Here is a 23,402-nt window from a genome sequence, read left to right as displayed (position 1 = left end):
ATGAAACTAGCATTATTTTTGGAAGAGTATTTTTCTTTCTTACCTGTTATAATCTCCCCTAGAGATAATGGATCGTAATTCTCAGGCATTTCAAAATCTCCCTCTTCTCATTCAATTTTAAGCAAACTTCTTAAGTCTGTAGCAGTCACAACAAATTCCTTTCCATTTATGAAAACATTCAGAGCATCCTTAACGAAATCTTCAAGATCTTCCAGTTCATTTTCTTCTAAAGCTATGCTAGCATAAAATTCTTTTACAAGGCTAGGACCATTGATTCGGTTCTTAAAAGTGCTAAATTTTTTCAATTTCATTTCTTTAAAGTAATCTGACAGAACTATTTGAATTTTAGGATTTTCATCAAAGCTTTTCCAGTCAATAAATTTTTCACATGTAATCAGAGCATTTTCAATTTTCTTGAACCTATCCTCATGAGTTTTATTTCTAAACTTTGAAAACAGAACCTTATTTTTCTAGGAGGATTTTTCTTTCTCTTTTTTTTTTCACTACTCTATGTTCCTTCTTTGTCCCTTTTTTCTTAATTTTCTCAACCTCAAAGGTGGCCACAATCTTCTTCTTCGTTTTTTGAATTTCTACTTGTGGACTCTCCTCCATTGGCCATTTGCCCTTCTTCTTTTCCAGAATTTCTTTTGACAGGGTGGATTTTGCCATTTGGTTTTGAGATGGTTTTAGCTTAGGGTTTGAGGATTAGAGAGAGATGGGATTTTGATTTTTCTGATTAAAGGCTTCTGGTAGGAGAAAATGAAGAATATAGATGAAGAGTTATGACAAACCATCTGACTCCCCCTTAAATGCTATCAGTTTTTCTCCTTTTCAAAATTTAAAACTTTGCCTCTCATTTTTTTATTTTTCAGTTAAGCGATATTTGTTGCCCATTTTCTTCACCCGGTACACTGTTCCTTTTTACTATTTTATTCATTTTCTCTTTAATTGACTGAGTCTTATTATTTAAAGAGACAAAACACTCTTAGTTGACTAAGTGACTCTCTTAACTGACTAAGTTCCTACTGTCCTATGAGAAAAACTCAAAAATTTTCTTAAAGTTCCTGCATACTAACCATTCCTAAATTTCTCCTAATATCACAGAATCTTTCCTTATTAAGGGGCTTGGTGAATATATTAGCTAATTGTTTCATGGTGCTAACAAACTTAATTTTAATGTCTCCTTTAATTACATGATCTCTAATAAAGTGATGTCTAATTTCAATATGCTTGGTCCTAGAGTGCTGTATAAGATTCTTTGATATATTAATGGCACTAGTGTTATCAAAAAATATTGGTACATTATGCAAGGTTATGCCAAAGTCTTTTAATTGTTGTTTAATCCACAAAATCTGAGCACAACAACTACCTAAAGAAATATATTCAACTTCAGCTGTGAAGAGTGCAACTGAGTTTTGATTTTTACTCGACCAGGATACAAGCTTATCTCCTAGAAACTGACATGTTCCACTAGTGCTCTTTTTATCTATTTTGTTTCCCGCAAAGTCTGCATCTGAATATCCAATAAGATTGAATGATGTTCCTCTATGATACCCCAATCCTAAATTTTGTGTGTCTATAAGGTACCTAAAGATTCTCTTTACTACAGTCAAGTGTGACTCTTTAGGTTGCGATTGAAACCGTGCACACAAGCACACACTAAATTGAATATCAGGCCTACTAGCAGTTAAGTATAGTAGGGATTCAATCATACCTCTATAGAGTTTTTGATCAACACTTTTTTCTTTTTCATCAACATCAAGTTTGGTGGATGGACTCATTGGTGTGTAATTGATTTCAGCTTCAGCATATCAAACTTTTTCAACATGTCTTGAATGTATCTTTTTTGGCTGATGAAGATTTCTTCCTCACTTTGTTTGATTTGAAGACCAAGAAAGAATTTCAGCTCACCCATCATGCTCATTTCGAATTCACCCTGCATCTCTTCAGCAAAGTTCTTGCGCAAAGCCTCATTAGTTGCACCAAACACAATATTGTCCACATAGATTTGAACAATAATTAAATCATTCAAGCATTTTTTGACAAATAGTGTTGTACCAATGCTTCCTCTACTATATCCTTTCTCAACTAAAAACCTAGAGAGTCTTTCATACCAAGCTTTTGGAGCTTGTTTTAGTCCATACAAAACCTTATGAAGTTTGAGCATATAATTTGATTTTTCATAGTCCTCAAATTCGGGGGGTTGTTCAACATGTACTTCTTTTTGAATGAAACCATTTAAAAATGCACTTTTTACATCCATTTGGAATAATTTGAAGTTCATAAAACATGCAAATGCAAGCAATAATCTAATGGCTTCAATCCTAGCAACAGGATCAAATGTCTCATCATAGTCAATGCCTTCCTCTTAGTTATACCCTTGAGCACTAACCTAGCTTTATTCCTAATGACATTTCCTTACTCATCTACCTTATTTCTAAAGACCCATTTTGTGCCAACAATGGGATGATTTAATGGCCTAGAAATCAGTGTCCATACTCGGTTTCTCTCAAATTGATCAAGCTCTTCTTGCATGGCCAAAATCCAGCTTTATTCTTTTTCTACCTCCTCAAAGTTTTTAGGCTCAATTTGTGAGATAAAAGTTGTGAATTCACAAGTTTTTCTAGTTCCTCTCCTAGTCTTGACTCCTTGAGAAATATCACCTATGATTTGCTCTTGTGGATGATCCTTGATACACCTACAGCTTTTTGGAAGATCTTTGTGTTGATTTTTAGTTCTTTGCAAGGATTCTAAAGGTGGAGGTTCTGTTTCTCTTCCTAGGGAATTTTCTTCATTGTTTTTCTTGTCATCTAAGTTCATTTCTTCCATTTGTCTTTCAAGATTATCCGTATCATCTTCATCAACAGGAATTTCTTTTTGCAAGGCATTGGATTCATCAAAAACTACATGGATAGACTCCCCAACGGGTTAAGATATCTTATTAAAGACTCTATAGACTTTTGAGTTCAATGCATATCCTAGAAATATAGCCTCATCACTTTTAGTATCAAACTTTCTTAGAGGATGTTTTCCATTGTTCAACACAAAACATTTGCAGCCAAAGTTTCTAAGGTGGGAGATATTTGGTTTTCTACCTTTGTATAGTTCATAAGGGGTCTTTAATACCATGGCTCTTATTAACACTCTATTAAGGATGTATGCTATTGTGTTTATAGCTTCTGCCCAAAAGTACCTTGGAAGATTATTTTCACACAGCATGGTTCGAGACATTTCCTTTAAGGTTCGGTTTTTCCTTTCTACAACTCCATTTTGCTAGGGTGTTCTAGGTGTAGAAAAATTATGATCCAACCCCTTTTCATTACAAAAGTTTTCAAACTCATCTCCTTCAAACTCACCTCCATGATCACTCTTAATACTAACTATGACAAGTCTTTTTTCATTTTCAACCTTCCTACAATGATTTATAAATGTTGGTAGTGCATCATTCTTATGAGCAAGGAAGTAGATCCAAGTATACCTAGAGAGTCATCACCTATCACAAAGCCATATGATTTTCCTCCTAGACTAGTTGTGCTAATTGGCCTAAATAGATCAATGTGCAGCAATTCTAGTGGTCTAGAGGTTGACACATTCTTCTTACTTTTGAAAGATGTTCTAACTTATTTTCCTAGTTGGCATGCATCACAAATTTGATCATATTCAAATTTAAGCTCAAGCAATCCTATAACCAGATTTTTTCTTGTCAAATTTGAAATGGTATGTATGCTCACATGTCCAAGTCTCCTATGCCATAATCGGCTATCATTTTCCACATTTGCTATAAGACATGTTTCACAATTCACCTCAAGATCTTCAATAAATATAACATACATATTCTTAATTCTTTTTCCTATAAATGAAACTTTGTTAGTACTTATATCTATTACTTCACATTTATTTGAGTCAAAGCATACCTTAAAACCTTTATCAGACAATTGGATGATACTTAATAAATTGTGTTTTAAACCTTCAACCAGCAACACATGACTAATTCGAGCTTGAGAGTTCTTACCAATGGTTCCTACACCATAAATTCTACCTTTTATATTAATCACCAAAGGAAACGGTACCTCCCTTTTTCTTGTCCAGCTAAGCAAACAGCATTTCGTTTCTAGTCATGTGCCTTGAGCACCCACTGTCCATGTACCAAGGCTGTTTCTCCTTTAGTTGAGCTCTTGAACATGTGTCTTTTAGGTTCAGCTCAACCTGCAAAACAAATTTTTAGTTTTTCTTAATAGGTACCCATACCTTGATGGGTCCTTGAAGGTTAGTTGCAATATAGGATCCTTTTGGAACCCAAATTTTTCTTGTTTTTTGCATGCTTCTGTTTCTATAACAGATAAGATAAATGTCTAAGTTTTCCACAATTATAACATCTAGATGAAGCATTATCAGAATTTTTCTTAAAGTATGTGTTCCTCCTTGATGTTTCTTTCCTCAAACTTTTAAGATTAGCATTTTCTTCAACTACTTTTTACAAGGCTTCTGTTATGTTTTCCAATTCCAATTTTAGAGTCTCAAAATCTGTTTTTGAATGCTCTAATTCAATTTGTAGAAAATTTCTTTACTCAAAAACAAAATTGAAGTTATGTTTTATCTTTTGCAAATCAGTCTCAAGAAATGTAGTTTTTCTTTTCAAAGTTTTATATTTTGATGTAAATTTCTCAAATTCATCATAAAGACATTCATACTCCTCTTGTAGTTCATCAATTGAAATATCTCAAGGGGATGAAGATACCTCAGATTCATCATCCCTTGCCATCATACATAGATTAGCTCTTTCTTCCACCTTTTCTTCTTCATCATCAGAACTTCAGGTATCACTATCTGACCAGGTCGCAGCCACCATTGCTTTCTTTGATTTTCTATTTTTCTTGGGAGTTTCCTCCTTCTGCAAGAGGCATTCTGACCTGAAGTGTCCCGATTTCTTGCACTCAAAGCATATAAGCTCTTCCTTCTTGTTGGACTCATTCTTATTTTTGGTTTTCCATGAAGAACCTTGATCTCTTCTATAACCTTTCTTAGCCAATCTTCGGTTTCTTTGGCCCATAAGCTTTCTGAACCTTCTTGCAACCATAGCTAGTTCCTCATCATCATCACAAGATAAACTATCCAATTCTTCTTCTAGGATGCTTGCTTTTAAGGCAATACTTTTCTTCTTTTCCTTTGCTTCTTTTTTGTCTTCCTCTTTGTCATGACCCAATTCCCGGACCATGACCGACGCATGGGCCTAATGGACTTAGCCCACTAAGCCCAAGCAAGCCTATTTATATGACCTGTTCATCATTCCATCAAAAGTTGCTAAAGTCGCATTTCACAGTTTTAATTCAAAATAATGCTAACCATTGCCAATTCATAGTGGCATTACCAATCAAAATATACATATATCGTCTAAAACATACATCTTAATAATTTACATCGGGTTTGCCTATATATAACAAAAGAGATACTCGACTTCTAACGGAGAAACCCAGGCGAAAGTACAACTATTGAATACCGAGATACCTACCAAGGAGATTAATCTACGAGGACACCTCGACCTAGTTACTGATTGCCTCCTGATCTGAAAACATGAAGTTGAAAATAGTGAGTATAAACCCAGTGAGTGAACAAAGGAAGGGAACAAGCAAACGATAAGAAAATTTTAAGAAATCATGATGCACTTATTTTCAAAAACCATGCAATTGAGTTTAATTCTTGTTAAAACCCCTCATTAAACCCTTAATTGGTTAATCACTTGATGATGAAGGATCCATACATAACAAAGAATTTGAAGAGTGAAAACTTTAGTAGCATTCAAGCAAAACAAGTGAAATGACGAGTCCTCGCTGCAGTGAAAGGCATTCTTGCTGTAGCAAAATTTGGCTCAAATTATCAGTTGGCCAAGGGTTTCTCAACTGGCAGAGGGCTTTTCACTAAAACCCCTCATTTCAAACTTAATTAATTAATTCCTTGATGTTGGAAGTCCATGATCAACTATGGTGCTAAAGAAGTGGAAAATAGGGCAGCAACCAAACAAGGTAACAAGCATAACAGAAGGTTTCTCGTTGCAGCGAGAATGAATTCTTGCTGCAGCAAAATTTCCTATAGACATCTCACTACAGCGAGAATGTATTCTCGTTGCAACAAGTTACAGGGTTGCAGCGAGCCTCCCAACCTAAGAGTTTCTCACTGCAACAAGAATGATTCTTGCTACAGCGAGAAACAGAACACCAAGAAAAATTCTCAATACGTCAAGCAAAAGCCATCCTGCTGCAATGACAAAATCAACTTGAAAATACTCAACAATTTCCAAGGTTCAACATACAAGATTTCACATACATTATAACCATATACCATATTCATGAACTTTCTATTGCATAAATATATATATATATATATATATATATATATATACATACATAACCACCAATACCACCACCGCCTCACTCAGCTCATGTGTAACCCCCACATCGTGCACATAGCTGGAGTCATCATGTGCATTCCCTACATCGTGCACAACTAATACCGTCGTGTGCATCCCTCACATCGTGCACAAGCAATATCATCATCCACACTCCTGCACCCATCATCATCGGCATGTGCTCCCCCACATCGCGCACATGCTCGGTTCTAATTACAAACAATATTACTATCAATACATATCATATATATATTTAGATATATATATATATATATATCAACATAACACAGGGCACATGGATTCATCACAGTCGCATTTCACAACGCAAAATGTTTCATTAAAAGCTTGTTCCCATGCATATTTTAGAGAAAAACAGATAAAATATTTCAATGGATTTAATCAAACACATATGCCCTAATCTCAAAATATTTTAATGCAAGTTCACTCACCTTGGTGGGTTTGTAATTGAATTTCTTTTGAAAATTCTTCCAAGCTATTATAGAAGCTCCCTCTTTCTCTTTCTAAAACAACTAGTTAGTGAGAGGAAGTATGGAAGTAAGACTTTTCAAGGGTTTTAAAGTGAGAGAGTGAAAGAGCACAAAAGGTTTTATGAAAGGGTGCACAAAAGCATGAAAATTTGAGCTAGCTTGAGAGAAGTTATGGAGGTTTCAAACCAAGCTTCCATGGAGGATGAAAGAAACGTGAGATGGGAGGAAGAAGAAGAAGAAGCTACTGGAAAAATGAAGAAGCTACTAGAAAAAATGATATTTGCAGCTAAAGCTTATCCAATCTCTACTTAAATTACGAAAATGCCCTTAACAAGTTGGCTTTGTCTTCCTCCAATCCTTTGTGCAATCTTTTTTTACTCTTTTGACACTAAGACAAAATCCATAATAGTCTAGAAATACTCGAGTTTATGAAAACTTAAAATTTTGACTCGAGATGAAAAATGACCATTTTACCCCTACCTTGGAAATCATCATTATTTATATTTCCTTTGTCATTTACCCTTATTTTCATTATTCATTTATGCCTTAGGCTTACTTAGGCCTTAATATTGTTTGAAAGCCTACTTTTAGGGGCTCACTAAAGAAATGATGAAATTCCCCCTAGCCCGTGTTATCACGTCTACACCTAGTTACGAGCCTATAGAGGTTGAGGTCTCACACTCTTCCTCTTCCTTAAGTTCCAGCTCGTGAATAAGGAGAGAACCACAAATTTCATCCAAAGTTATAACATTTAAGTCCTTGGCTTCATGGATGGCAATCACCTTTGGCTTCTAATTTTTTTGTAGTCTTCTAAGAAGTCTTTTAATAATTTAATGTTTAGGAATTAGTTTGCCTAGTTGACTTAATTTATTTGCGATGTTTGTAAATCTATTTAGCATGCTAGTAATATCTTCACCAAATTCTATTTTAAACATCTCATAATTGTGGGTTAAAAGAGCAATCTTAGACTCTTTGACTTGTGAAGTCCTTTCATAAGTAATCCTAAGTTTATCCCACACTTGTTTAGGTTTGGTACAACTTGACACCTTGCTGAATTCAGTGGGAGTTAAAGCATAATGTAGTGTATTGATTGCCTTAAAATTTGCTTGGACTCTTTTAATTTCAGCTTCGGTTCATTCAGACCTTGGCTTAGGAATCATCTCGTTGGTTACAACATTTAAGGTTGAAGAAATAAAGGGACCATCAGTGATGACATCCCACATCTCATAATCTATTGCTCTAATGTATACTGACATTCTAGTATTCCAATATGGGTAATTTTAGCCATCAAACAGAGGTGTCTGTTTGTTGATTGTCCCTCAGCAACTACTGATTTTTGAAGAGCCATAAAGATCTCCCTAAGGATATTAAGCCTTGAAAAAAAGGGATAGGCTTTGATATCACTTGTTGGTCCCAAGTAAATGTGCTAGAGGGGGGTGAATAGCACTTTTTGGCTCTTACAAAAATTACCTCTAAGTTGAGGACAAGTTTAAGATCAATAAAGATTGGTTCTATGCAAGATGAAGGAATGATTTAAGAAGGAATAAAAATAAAAACAAAACAGAGTAGACAATACACTAGAATTTAGAGTGGTTCGATCAAAGACCTACATCCACTACCTTGATTGTTCAACCAAGGATTTTCAAAATGAACTCACTAAAAACGGTGGAATTCCCAAGCTCCCACCAAGCTTTACAATGGCTTTTAGCAGGCTCAGCCACAACCTTATACAATGATTTTTCCCAAGATCAACCAAAACCCAAACTAACGTTTCTAGGCTAAGTTAGAACCTATACACCCAATCAAGCAATCCAAGTTTGAACAAATTCCCTTAGAGTGTCTCGCACACTCTAAGTATACAAGGAGAAGAGAAATAAAAGCATACCTATGATCACTGACATGATCTAAGTGGTACAAAGTGAAGTACTTGAATCTTTTACAAGGATAGGAGTGAAGTGCAGAAACTATGCTGAAGGTTTTTGTAATTTTTTAGCTCTATTTGGACTTGGAAGCCTTAATTACATTTACTAGCCATTAAGAGCCTCTTAAAGACTTGAAGAATCAGTTCTAACAAGTGTTAGGTAGCTTTTGACCGTTGAAAACAGTTTGGTAGCAATTTTGGCCGTTAATCTATCTTCTAGTGCTCAATTCAAATTTTTTGACAGAATGATCTTGGTTGACTAACTGCGCTCTTAGTCGACTAAGTTGTCTCTGTCTTCTGATCCCAATTTTTGGCAATGAGCTCTTAGTCAACTAACTTCCTTCTTAGTTAATTAAGTTGTTTCTGTCTTGAAGTCCAGATTTCTGATATTAGGCTCTTAGTCAACTGACTTACTTCTTGGTCAACTAAGTATTCTCTGTCTCTCAAACCTCTTGAGCCCTCCAACTTCTTATTTGAATTTTAGTTGACTAATACCCTTCATTATCCAACTAAGAGGCTTCTGTTTTGTTGATTAATTTGTGGCTCCTTATTCATATGATTTTTGATATGTGCCTTTGAATGATTGATTTATTATTGGCATACAAATTTTTGTACTGCACACTCAAGTGGAGATATTAGACACAAATAAATGGGAATGTTTTATTATCATCAAAAACTAATGGAGTCAATAAGGGTCAACTATGTCTTTCATTTTCCCTCTTTTTCACACATCAAGCTTGTTAGGGTCAACTATAAAAGAGTCAAGGTCAACTATGTTTATGTAATTCTTCAATTTTTTGAGCTTTTAACTTTAGGGTTGACTATAGACACACCAAGGTCAATTATGGATTTATATTCTTCAAGTTTTCCATTCATTCTACCTTTGCATCGACTTGAGCTTCTCTAAGGTCAACTCTTGACTTGTGTCTTGAGGATTCCTTGACCTTTTGGCACCTCTTTTCAGTTATTTCTTCCTTGCCTTGTTCTTATGTTAGTTTTTGTATTCAAATGATCTTTATGTTTTGAAATGACAAAAAGAAATAACCAAAATTCATCCAAGTTTTGAAGGATCAAAGTTTTTAAAATCCCCAAACAGTGTCAAATGAGTTTGAAAAAGAAAAGAAATGAAAAAGGCTATGAAAAACACATTCTGGTCCAAATCTATCGATACATGTTTTTCATGTATTGATACATTTGGAAAAGTATCGATAGTTTACAAAATCTATCGATACTTGTTCCTCAACAGAGTCAAAATTCAAAAATCAAACTCAATCTATAGATACAAGTTTAAATGTATAGATAGAATAGAGACAGATTGCTCACTGACTCAAAAGTATCGATACATCTCACAAATGTATCAATATATTTTCAATAGAAGTGCCTATTGTCTCAAAAGTATCGATATATAAACATATGTATCGATACATTTTAAGCAGAACGTCAAGACCTTTGCAAGCAAGTTCAAATGTATCAATACATGCACAAATGTATCAATACATCTCGACATAAATTCAAAAATAAAAAGCAATGTATCAATACATCCTCATATGTATTGATACAACATGGTCGTTGGAGCCTTGAATGAAGAGCAGAACAGCTATTTTCATAATAAATGCACTCCCAACTACCCTTGAAGCTTTAGCAATTATAAATACAAGCTTCTTTGGCATTTATGAAGGTTACATAGCTCAAGCGAAAAGAATCAGTCAAGATTCACTCTAAACACATTATACTCTTCTTGAATTCTAAAAGTCTTCTAGTCAAGCATTTATTGAGCTTTCATCTTTTCATTTAAACACTGTACCAAATTCTCTACTCTGTCTTTAAGAGGCATATTTGTTGCACCTATATTCCTCTCATTGTACTTACTTAAGTGGTTATACCTTAACCAATAGAAAAGGCAAAGTTGTTGTGCTTTAACCATAAAAAAGCATAGCATTGAAAGGTTATGCTTAATCCACAAAAGGCATTATATTGAGCCTTGCTCAAATAGTGGATTTTAAACTCTTTAGTGAATTTAAGGGAGAAGACATAGGCAAGGAGGCCAAACCTCTATAAAATACTTATGTCGATTTTTTTACTCTTACTTTTGCTTGGAATTTAAGTTTCGTTCATTGATTAAGTGGTCAGCTAATTCGTTTATCTTCAATATGATTAAGATAATTTCAAATGCTTAACATCAAACTCAAGATATCATGAATTTTTTGTCAAATCAAAACATGATGTTACTCAAGACTAATAGTATGCCAATGTCTACGCCTTATGGTTATAATCTAAGGCTAGCACCTAACAAAGAGAAGTCAATATGCAAGGGTGATTGGATGCCTAATGTGTGCCATGGTGTGTACAAGGCTAGACATTGCTTTTACAGTTGGGATGCTAAGTCGATTCACTAGTAATCTAAGTAAAATGCATTAATATGGTGTTCATAGAGTTTTAAGGTACTTAAAAAGTACAATGAACTATGACATTTGTCATTCAGGTTCTCTTTTGGTTTTAAAAGTGTTTACAGATGTTAGTTGGAACTCAAATAGAACTGATCATACCTTTACAAATGGTTGGATTTTCACAATTGGTGGCGTGCTATTTCTTGGGATTCTAAGAAACAATCTTGTCAAGCAGACTCCACCATAGTGATCAAATTCATAATCATAGCATCTATCGCCCAATAAGTAAAATGGTTACGAGATTTACTCTATGAAATTCTGTTGTGGCCTAAACAATGGCACCAATCTTGATACATTGTGATAATAAAGTTACGGTGTCAAAGGTATATAATCAAGCATACAATAAAAAGAGTCGATATATTGGACTTCGATGTAGCATAGTGAGACAAAGAATCAATGATAGTATCGTCACTATAAGTTATGTGAGGTCTTATGAAAACTTGGCAGATCTGCATATTAAAAGTCTGGAAGAGGACTTGGTAATGAAGACCTCAAGAGGGATGGGTCTCAAGCCTATCAACTAAATCTCCAATTGTAGGAGCTCGCCTAGACGCTTGTGGCCAACTTGAAAGTCTAGGGTATTGATCATTCCACCACATGGATGATTGCAACCACTAATTTATATTTTCCATCCCAAGGTGTATATTGCTTGGTTCTCATAATGTGTAAAGTAATGTTGAACAAAAGTTCTTAATAGACTCATAACATTTATATGTTGAACCACCATTGTTACCGGGGTACTTTCGTTGAGGGCTACCTATGTGAGTGGAAGTGTGATTGCTTCTAGGAGCTAGAGGCTTGACTCTGAGAGCATTCATGAAAGAATGCAATACACAAAGTCATAAAATGTGTTCGCAAAACTAGACACAAAGTGAGTAGGAAGCTTGTCTGTGTTTGGGGGCCTAACTAGTCAAATAAAGAATTGATGGTTCAATGCTTTAATCAACTACTCAATTCAAATTGGAACCAACCATGTTCACTAACTGAATGTTCAAATTTTGGATATACCTTCATTTATGCCCAAAATTCCCAAGGTTTTTGGTATATAGAAATTTTGAAAATAGTGGGAGATTGTTGGTGTATTTTAAAAATAAGAAGTTATGTCTCTTTATATGAAAAGCAATGTTTTTTTATGTAAAACGTTTTAACTATTTGAAATTCACATTTATTGAAAGGTTGTCACATAATGTGACATAATGTGATTATTAGACTATAAGTAGGTTTTCATGTGAATAATTATGTCTCTTGAAAATTATTCTTTAATAATTATAATAAAAATAATTAATATCTTTTGTACTGTAATTATATTATACTAGTTTCTTGCTCACCTACATTGTATGTTATTTGTAGTGTTATGTACATGCCATTAATATTTTTATATAAAAAAATTTAAATCTAATTCTTTGATTAAAAAGATATACACGCATCTATTGAACTACTATTAAGTCCAATTCTCCCAGTACTGAAAATCTGATATTTACTCAAAAATTAAAATTGATCACTTGAATCCCTAATTGCTGGTAAGAACGTAAGCATATGGCACAAATGTGAGAAGTTTCCATTGGAGTGAGGAGTGGGAGGGGGCTTTTCGAAAGTTGAAAGGTCGCGGAGCGGAGACTGGAGAGGCAATTCAGCACGTCGATAGAAATTAAAAGCAATAACTATTTCTTTTATATATTTTTTGAAAGACAAATATTTCTTTTATATATGTGCATGTGTTTGCGTGTATTTTTATTATTATTCATCCTAGACTTACATAATATTATTTTTTTAATAGATTTCCTGTTTCTTGTTTATGGTAAATGAAATAACAAACTTGAGTTCTATAATGTCATAATTATCTCAAGATAATTGAATTTTTTTAAAAAAATATATATAAAACGGGTTAACATGTAAACTGAAAATAAAAATAAATATATGTTTCTGTTTTATTCCTTTAAGAAAAAGAAAAATACTCTTTATCTTATTTTATATTTGTTTTTGTTGCTTTTTACAATTAATTAAATGGTGTCTTACTCATAACAATCAATATATTTTGTTAATTTACGTACAATTCACTTGTTTACATATCAAATTATATTACAATAATTTACCATAAATTGTTTTAAATAATAAAGATTATCATGTGGGTTTGTCAATACAGGGGAGGCTGGGCACTGGCTTAACATCATGGCGAGAGAGAGCACATGAATGTAACTTTGAAGATCTGGCAATGAAAGTTTAAACTCCGACTAATATTTGAAGATTTTCAAAGGCAGAATAAATTCAGACTTCCTCCCAGAGATTCCGACTCATTTTCCTTCTTTTAAAGGTCTAGGTGGCAGATAACCCTAGTTGATCTTTACACCAAAACATTCCAGAAACTTAATAAGCCTTCAACAGCATATACAAGCTAGATACCTTGCCAGGAAGTCCTGAAAAACCGATGTACACAAAAGAGCTCCATGGGGAAGGGCATAGGGCACAAAAATATGGATCTAACTATCCATGTTTGGAACATTAACATGATGCTGTAAACTCACAGGGACATGAGGGTACGGAGATCGTCTACTGTAACTTCTTCCCGATCCTTTGGGCCCTTCCTTCTAAAAGCTTCCGTGGCTAGTTTCTTCTTCCTCTCCTGCAACTCCAATACCCTCTCTTCAATGCTGTTTCGAGCAATCAGCCGCACAATCGTCACATCCTCCTTCTGCCCAATCCGGTGAACCCTATCCATAGCCTGTTCTTCGACAGCTGGATTCCACCATGGCTCCAACAAGTAAACTCTAGAAGCAGCTGTAAGGTTGATACCTGCACCTGAAGCCTTGAGACTTGCAAGCAAAACTGTCGGCCCATCTGCTTCTGGAACTTGAAAGTTTTCAATTACTTGAGCTCTCCTTTTTGCATTCATTGATCCATCCAACCGCAAGATCTTGAAACCAGCAGCTTTCAGTGGCTTTTCAAGTAGTAACAACATAGTTCGGAACTGAGAGAAAACAACTGACTTCTTAGTTGGGTTTTGATCTTGTGACTCCTGAAGGAGAGTTAATAAAGCAGACAATTTAGAAGATGTGGTATTCCTTGATGATATTTCAGTGTGGTCAGCATCAGAAGATTCTGAAGGGGCTGAAAAGAGATCTGACTGAGATAAGGGATGACGACACAGAGGGCAGTAGGGTTTCATCCGCTGTAGGGTTTTAATGATGCAGGGTCGGCAAAAGATGTGAGCACAACATGTAATTATTACATCGTTTGGAGGAGAGATGCAAACAGGACAGTCCAAATCTTCACCGTCTTGTAGCATCGCAACCATCTTTTTCAGCAACTCTGGGTTATTGGATACATCTGTTTGGAATTGATTTACATGTTTTAATTGCACTATAAAAACAATCATTAACATTTAGGAATAATAGTTCCAAGTTTTGCTATGATGCAGTAACATTTCCAAAAAAAATAAAAACAGCCACTAAACAATTGAAAACAGCAAGCAATTTTAAAGAATGAACAGCAGTATCCATCAAAAGCGTGATACTAACATGTAATTTGACAACAATATTATGAGTAAACCCTCAAAAGGCCAAATGCACACAGGCTGACATCATACATCGCAAAAAGTCAAGCAAAGCTATTAGATTCGAAATCATAACATTTCAAAGTTTGGCATGCTGGTTCAGAAAAGTTTATCACAGATCTAAGAACATTGTTGTTTTACCACATGTCAAGCCATTTTATATTTTGGATTATGATAATTTCCCAAACTTCATCTATTGAAGCAGGTAAGGAGCTCTTCCAGCAAGCATACAAGGGCAGCAGAATGCATATGCTCACGGGAATCCAACTGCAGAAATGTGAACCTATGAACACTAATCACTCTGTTGCCATAAACCTAATAATGTTTTAAACTTTCACAGCCCTTTATTTTCTTAAACTGAAGCCATGCTTTTCTTAAACATGTGCAGCAGAAAGATTTTTTGAGTGGCAGCATCTTTACATCAATTGAACATTAGAAAGTATAGAGGAAATAAAGTTGTCAACATCAAGATCAGCATTATTCTTGTACCAGTATACTAGAGATCCTCACTGACCACTCTAAATAAATCCACAAATTGCTTCCTCCCAACTTTGTTAAACCCAGATATTAGACAAAACAAATTGAGCTGACAGAACAGGGAAGTTACCACATATCACTCACTCATATAACTTCCTATCACATTCCATCTTAACTGCCTGAGGATTTACTTTACCATGAACCCTAGACCCTAATACACTGTACCATCATAAATTTTATTTACAAGCTAACTTAGAACATCTACTGAAGCATCATATGCTACTTCACACGAATATGCATCCTTAAAACATAATTTCTAGAGATTCTTTTTAAAGTCCATAAGTTTTCTGTATTCTTTTATTTTAGACCTTCAATTTCCTTCTAAATGTCGTCCCCTTAAATAATTTACAATAACAAATTAACATATTCAAGCATTGTCCTACAAAAATTGCCTTATCACTGCCTAAAGGATTCAAACATTCCCCTACTACAGGTGGACTTCTGAACACCAGTAACCTTAATAAAAGATTCAATTACGAGACAAATACTTTTTTTTTTTTTTAATTTTCATTCATGGTTGCACATGAAACATCATTGTCTTCCAGGAGCTGCAATACTCCAGAAAAAGATAAATGAAATCTGCATGTAGAAGTCATAAATTCCTTAGAACCCACAAAGTATTTCGGCATATTGATACCACAAGTTTCAAGATGTTAATATAGCCTAAATATCCACAAGTTCTTCAATCAGAACAATCCTTGCAAAAGCAGAATTCTGCCATCTCCCTTCCACGTTAACCACTTAACATGGAATTTCTTTCCCTTCTTTAGCGGAAAGCAAAACCTTAACTAACATATGATCTAGAGAAACCGTCAGAGTTTAAAAGAATTAATGTATACTTCAAACCCCAATCTCTGTTAGAGCAAGCAACCAAGTTGAATCTCCAAAAAAATAACAATCTTTCAAAGAAGTACTAAATAAATTTTAAGGGAACCTTAACAAATGACAAGGAAAATGAGTATTCTAAATTCTAACAACTTTGAATACCTTCAATATTGCTAGATGGGAACATGGCTCTGAGATCCGGAGGTAAAAGGGCCAGATTAGTACAAATCTGCCGAAGTCGTAAAAGTATGCCAAGCACAGTTGAATAGTTACGCACTAGAGTACCATCATTAATGAACTCCTGGATAACACTTTTGGCCCTTCCTTCAATTTGATCATAGACTTCACGTTCTTCTACAGAAAGCTCAACATAACATGTTTGTAATGTTTTAGGTGGCAATCCAATCAAGGCATTGCCCTTTGTTCTCCGCAAAGAAATGCTTGCCATCAGAGTCTGGAAATTTTTTAAGTTGTAAGAAAACAATATGTATAAGAAGGAATGAAACCAAAAGGAGTCTATGCTACATAGAGGTCTTGATGTAGAACATGTAGGGAGAACTGATAGAAAAAAAGCAAATATAGAGGGAATATCAGAAATAAACAGAAGCAATTAGGGAGGAACAGAAAAAATTGAGGGGGAAACAAAAGAACACCAGAAAGAAAAAAGTCAATAGGGGGAGAAAATCTCAATAACAATACCTCAAAATATTCATCATCCAAAACCTAATCAAAACTAAAATAAAATTGGTGTTAATAACTAAACCAAAAAACCATAATAAAATGTAAAATACCAAATAGAACTCTAAAACCCTAATCCTAGTAAAAAATAAAATACTAATTAACACAAAATTATATAATATATCCTTAATATATATATAAGTTACAATTAAACCTATAAAATATAAGATATAGTCCTAGCTAATTTAATCCCTCAACTAGCTTATTTCCATCCACCATCAAATCTAAGTGTGCTACTTGCCAATTATCATGTTCAACTCAACCACTCTCGAGTAGTAGTCAAGTTTGATAATTCAAGTAACAATTTTAGTTTTTTTAAACATGACTCAAATAATTTACAAATCTATTCGAAGTAATTGATTTCTTAAAATGCTTTACACACACATGTATGTATGTATGCATGTATGTATAATATATATTTACATATCATCACTATATTTTCCATTATATTTGCCTTTTTTATCTCAATTATATATGGTAATTGAGTCGAATTGATTTCAAGTGTGCCAAAAATCTATTTCAAGGAAATTCCAAAATTCATGCAATTTGATGCGTTAGTCCATCTTGACTTGATTATACCACTATTCTTGCAACATAAAATGAAACAACACCCCCCCCCCCCCCCCCCCCCCCCCCCTTCCCCCCGCAGCCAAAAAAAAAAACCAAAAAGAAAAGAAAAATGAAAAGAGATCAAGAAATTGAGTTCATGAAACATGCATTGAGATCAAGCATAGGAGGTGATTGCCTTTTGATTAATCACATACTCTAGCTTAGCTTAAGAATTTAATCATATCACCTCAATGTATATGTACTATTTCACTAGCAACCGTCTTATGTTACTGAAACATTATGATCTTGAAAATAGTTTATTTTTGAAACACTAAAACTTAATCAAGGGTTTAGAATACTTACTGCTTCAACAAAAAATACAACAGTATTCAAGTATTAAACAATGCTTGCAAGAACAGAGCTAATTATGAAACCTACATTATGTTATGATCTTCCATTTTCTTGATCTACACAAATGCAAGATTCAAAGAAGCAAGGCTACCTAATATAATTTAGTGTTTCTTTTTTCCAACAGAGGACTCTTGCTATATGATCCTAAAGCATAACTTATCATCTAGAAAAGAAACATTAAATTTGAAAACATTAAGAATTTAGTTATGTGCATGCTTGTCGAAGTGATAAAACTAGGAAAAAAATGAAAACCTCGAGCAGTCCCCTCAAACAAGCAATATCAAAGATATGAAATTAATAAATAAATTATTTCAGGAAGAGGCAAACAAATTCATGTTTGGTCAGGCATGCAATCATGTCAACAAACAAAACATGGGGAGAAAATGTAAAAAAATAAAACAAGGGGGAGCGGGAGGGCAAAAACATGGACTCCTGTTTAAAACCCAACAATTGTACACAATCCATTCTTCCAGTCCTAGTGAGGATATGAATTATATAAGAAGTATTACTAGGAATATGATTACCTGAAGACGAGAGAGCCCGTTCTTATTACCCTGAGCAAGGGGTCGTTGAACCAAACTTCTCCAATAGCTCTTGATAGAAAATGGTTCAAACCGCAAAAATGCCATCAAAGAGAACAAGTCAAGTGAGCCATTCTGGATGGGTGTTCCTGTAACAACCCATCTACATGTGGCCTTCAAACTAGTGACAGCTTTACTCTGTTGAGCATTTGCATTCTTAATCACATGTGCCTCATCTAAGATGACTCGCCACCACTCCATCCTTTTCATAGGGGAGTCTAACCAAGATTCTTCAGTTGCCAAAGTACTATAAGTTGTCAACACAATATCGTACTTCTTAAGCTCCTCAACCTGTTTGGTTCTCTCTCCATAATACATATAGACCTTCAATTTTCCCGGATTAGTGTGCTCTTCTAGCTGTGTTATCCATGATGAAAACACAGAGGGAGGACACACAACTAAAGTTGTTCTTTGGCCTAAAACACTAACACACTCATCAACTGTGTTCACAGATTTCCCCTTTGGATTTCTGGCGAGTTTGGTATCCTCAGTCTTACGCCTTTTTCGTGTTCCAGTACCCTTCCCACTAACTCTACCCCTCTTTCCCTTCTTAACATCCTCCTCAACAATCTCTTCTATACCAGCATCACCAGAACATGGAACAAAACTACTAAATTTATCGAATGCAATCAAAGAAAGCAAAGTTAGTGTCTTACCTAACCCCATATCATCAGCAAAGATCCCTCCGCGCAATGGCTCAGGACGTTTATCAGTCTGATAATTCGTCAACACATTTACAAATTCCCTACTTTTCTCCTCCCAAAAGGGAGGCAACTCACCCGAATTCTCCCTATGAAGTAACCATCCTAGACCCTCCTTCTGGTGCAACAACAGCTGGGATTTAATAACCTCATGCGAAGGCTCCACAGTTTCCATTGTCGCCTTCTTCCTAACATTCTCATCTACCAACTTGAAAACCTTATCCACACTCTTGAACTCTCCTCCACCCTTGCTTCCCTTCACGACAGCAGCCTCAGACAACGTGAAAGACACATCAGATTGGGAAATTAACTCCAACCCACCTCGCGAAATGGCGGATTTAACAGTACTAAAGGCTTCTAATGTTGCAAAAATGTGAATTTGACATGGGATTTTAAACTTATTACTACCACTACGAGAATTCGGCACAATACCTTCGACGGAAATCAAGTGAGAGTCTATCAAAGGCGAAAGAACGGCGGCAACGGAACGCTCGATATGACCGACTTGAAGGGTTCTAGTGTTGAGAACTTTGATGGCGTTCTGGTCGTAAGGGTTGAGAGGTTCTCGCACAAGACCCACCATTTCTCGACCGCTGATTTTGCCTCTGTAATACTGAAGGCCTACTATGTTGGCGAAGACAAAGCCAAGCAAGAAAGAGTCGGAGGAAGGCTGGGAAGAGGATTCTTGATCCTCTGGCCATTCATCTAAAGACAAAAAAAGGGAAATAGGGTCTGCCGATTCTTCCATTGGAACTGGGGGCTTTGGGTTTTGAACTTGGGAGAGACAGTGAGAAATGACTTTTTGAATGGCAATGGAAAGGCGGGGCTTTCGCCTTTTTCTTTCCAAAACGTTAGTACGACTGTACGAGTTAAAGCTGAACCCCACTGCTTTCTCATCATTCGAGAAGGAGCACCGTATTATGTCTTACGTACTAAAGAATTTTTACATAATTAAAATTTTTACGTAATTACGTCATATCTTACTTATTTTAATAAATATATTTTGTTGTTTTATGTATTTTTATCTAAATCTAAAGTATATTTACCTTAGCCCTCAAAGGTACTTCGAACATGTCTATGGCATTTTCTGACATGTCAAAGGCAATTTCGAGTTTTCATGATAATCTATATGCAACCATGCCATTCCATGAAATCTCGAGGGTGTTTTGGGCTTTTTCTTTATGGTGGTAAGGATGTTTTTTACTTTTTCTTTTAAATGTCAAAGGTATTTTTGATATTTTGATCTTTTTTTTTCTTCTTTCTTCTTTTCTCTACCACATCTACCATCTAGGGTAAATCTTTTTCATTTACCCTTTTAACTTTCTCTTACTAACATAATTGCTTTCCTCCTTTCTGCTATTCTCTAAAAGTTTCCCAATCCTTAAATCTTCATGTTCTCTTCTTCTACTCTCTTGCTAATATCCCTTCCCCTCTCATTAAGTCATACTTTTTTTCATTTTGCCCACAAGGACTTTCGATCGATGCAGTGCCCAACCTAGCAGTAATTGCCTTCTGGTATTCCATTAGTTTAAGACAATTTAGATATGTAGTTAAACTCTTATCTTCTACTTTCTTCCTAATCTCCCCTTCCTTCTAATTAAGTCATCTTTTCTTCACTTTACCCACAAAGACTTTCAACCGGTACATTACCCAACCCAATAGCAATTGTTTTTTATGGTATTCCATCAATTTAGGATTGTTTGAACATTTAGTTAAACTTTATGATCTGGTTGAGTTTGTAAAACGAATTTGTAGCACTTCCATTTTGTTCACAAGTTTATGATTGTTGGTATATGCCCTTGAGCCAATTGGATTGGTCAAGGAATATATTGTTGGTCCTAAATAAAAGTGCTAAAGGGGGGTGAATAGCACTTTTTGACTCTTACTAAACTTAACTTCTAGTTAAAGACAAATGCAAGATAAAAGAAAGATTTAAAGGTGAATGAAAGACTAAAAACGGAGTAGACAATTACTCTAGAATTTATAGTGGTTCGGTCCAAGACCTATATCCATTACCTTGATTGTTCAACCAAAGATTTTTCAAACAAATCCACTATGAACGATGAAATTCACAAGCTTCCACCAAGCTTTTACAATGGCTTTTACTAGGCTCAGCCAAAACTTTTCACAATGGTTTTTATCGAGATCAACCAAAACTCAACAATTAACTTTTCTAGGCTAAGTTAGAACCTATACACTCAATCAAACAATCCAAGCTTGAATAAATTCCCTTAGAGTGTTTCGCATACTCTACGTATACAAGGAGAAGAGAAATAAATGTGTACCTATGATCACTGACTTGATCTAAGTGGTACAAAGTGAAGTGCTTGAAACTTTTATAAGGATAAGAGTGAAGTGCAAAAAGAGTGCAGAGAGTTTTTGCTAGTCTTTTAGCTCTTTTTGTTCTTGAAAGCCTTAATTACATTTTCTAACTATTAAGAGCCTCTTCAATACTGGAAAAATCAGCTTTCATAAGTGTTAGGCAGTTTTTGACCGTTAGAAATAGTTTGGTGGCAGTTTTGGCCATTAATCTGTCTTCTATTACTTAATTCAAATTTTCTGACAGAATGATCTTAGTTGACTAACTGCGCTCTTAGTCGACTAAGTTGTCTTTGTCTTCTAATCCCAGTTTTTGGTAGTAAGCACTTAGTCCACTAACTTCTTTCTTAGTCAAATAAGTTGTTTTTGTCTTGAAGTCCAAATTTCTGGCAATAGGCTCTTAGTCGACTAACTTACTTTTTAGTCGATTAAGTTGTTTTTGTCTCTCAATCCTCTTGAGCCTGCCAACTTCTAATTTAAATTTTAGCTAACCAACACTCTTCATTATCCAACTAAGAGGCTTCTGTTTTGTTAATCAATTATGGCTCCTTATTCATATGATTTTTGATATGTGCCTTTGAATCATTGATTTATTCTTGGCATACAATTTTTATCCTGCACACTCAAGTAGAGATATTAAACACAAATGAGTGGGAATGTTTTATTATCATAAAAAACTAATGGAGCCAATAATCTCTCCTTTTTGATGATAACAAAACATTCCTTGATTAACAGTATAGTGTCTATTTGTTCTTTTTAGCTTTGTAAAAAATGGAGGTTTTCCTCCCCCTAAGTGTGTGCTCCCCCTTAGTGTGTGCATATTTTACTATTCATTTTAGCAAGTTTTTATTTGTCATACAGATAATGACATTATATGTTGAGAATATATTTATGCAGACATATAGAATGATCAACAATAGGTGACTAGTTGACAGAATATCATCAATATTTCAGCTAACTGTCTGTCATCAGCATATTACTATTAGATTTTATTTATGCCATTGATCATCCAACAGGTATAGTATAATCAGCATCTATATACATTTTCAATCAAATTCCACTCACAACATCATAACAAAAATTAATTATCAACATAATAACCCAATATCAGCATCAAATCTTTAAACAGCAGCAGTCAAAATACCATAAACATCAAAAACAGATTTAAATGTTTAACCATCAACAACTAAATAATATAAGCAGCTTAACAGCATCCCATTTTCAACACAATAACATAAACAGCAAAATTAAATTCAAATGTTCAACTGTCAGCAGAACGAAAAAATTAGAAAAACAAAAATAGTAGACAGTGTTCCAAAATTGCCCCTAGATCATTTCTACTTTCTTTCTCCCTTAAACTTTCTATAATTTCTCCCCTTTTTTGTCATTATCAAAATCGAGGGGTATTCAATCAGTTTTTGAAGAGGCTGAAAGGGTAGACTCATCAGTGCCATAGTAGACATTAAGGGGATCAGGATAGGGTTCAGGTGATGGTCTCTTGGGTGAGGCTTCAAGGGAGGATTGGTCTAATATTTACAATGGATTTTCTGCAGAGGAAATGGCAGAGGGTTTGGCTTTTTCTGTTATCCTAGAGGGCTTTCTTCTCTTGAGGAATTTCGTTTTTGTGGCCATGGTCTTCCTTCATTCACCAAGTGGTTTAGATTGCTTTTGTGTTGGTGCTGCAGCTTTGCCTTTGTCTTTACTAGGTTAGGCAGTCTGCTTTTACAATGTACATTGACTCAGGGGATGTTTTGACAGATGCTTGCTTCTGAGCTTTAGCCTTTGTTGCCTCTTTCTCTGCTTGTTATTCTTGAACCATTTGATGAAAAACATCCATGATTGATACTTGCTCAGAGTTAGGAGGTGATGGCTGTTATGGTTGAGGTTCATGATGGGATAGAGAATTTTCAAATGAGCCAAGCACTTCAGTGC

General features: G+C 34.9%; 1 protein-coding gene across 2 annotated transcripts; it reads right to left on the bottom strand.

Annotated features, from left to right (window-relative positions):
• Positions 1-13,472: 13,472 nt before the first annotated feature.
• LOC18598591 (DNA/RNA helicase protein) lies at positions 13,473-20,037 on the bottom strand. 2 transcript variants are annotated; one of them, XM_088806889.1, is made up of 3 exons: positions 18,394-20,037; positions 16,334-16,625; positions 13,473-14,616 (listed from the first exon to the last, which is right to left on the bottom strand). In XM_088806889.1, the coding sequence occupies exons 1-3, from the start codon at positions 19,897-19,899 to the stop codon at positions 13,778-13,780; spliced, it is 2,637 nt and encodes an 878-aa protein (XP_088663015.1). In that variant the 5' UTR covers positions 19,900-20,037; the 3' UTR covers positions 13,473-13,777. The 2 variants fall into 2 exon arrangements, with proteins under 2 accessions (XP_088663015.1, XP_017977886.2); XM_018122397.2 differs by having other exon boundaries at positions 13,473-14,583.
• Between the last annotated feature and the right edge of the window lie 3,365 nt (positions 20,038-23,402).

This window comes from Theobroma cacao, chromosome 5, assembly GCF_053813885.1.
Source record: "Theobroma cacao isolate CCN51 chromosome 5, ASM5381388v1, whole genome shotgun sequence".
In the NCBI taxonomy this organism is placed as follows: domain Eukaryota; kingdom Viridiplantae; phylum Streptophyta; class Magnoliopsida; order Malvales; family Malvaceae; genus Theobroma; species Theobroma cacao.
This window is presented reverse-complemented; position numbering and strand designations above follow the sequence as displayed.

Bases quoted from the DNA above. Each gene is read 5' to 3' on its own strand.
- LOC18598591 (XM_088806889.1), bottom strand. From the start codon at position 19,899: ATGGAAGAATCGGCAGACCCTATTTCCCTTTTTTTGTCTTTAGATGAA. The intron at 16,626-18,393 runs GTAATCATATTC...AAAAATTTCCAG, and splicing joins ACGGGCTCTCTCGTCTTCAG to ACTCTGATGGCAAGCATTTC. The intron at 14,617-16,333 runs GTATTCAAAGTT...TTGTTTTTATAG, and splicing joins CCCATCTAGCAATATTGAAG to TGCAATTAAAACATGTAAAT.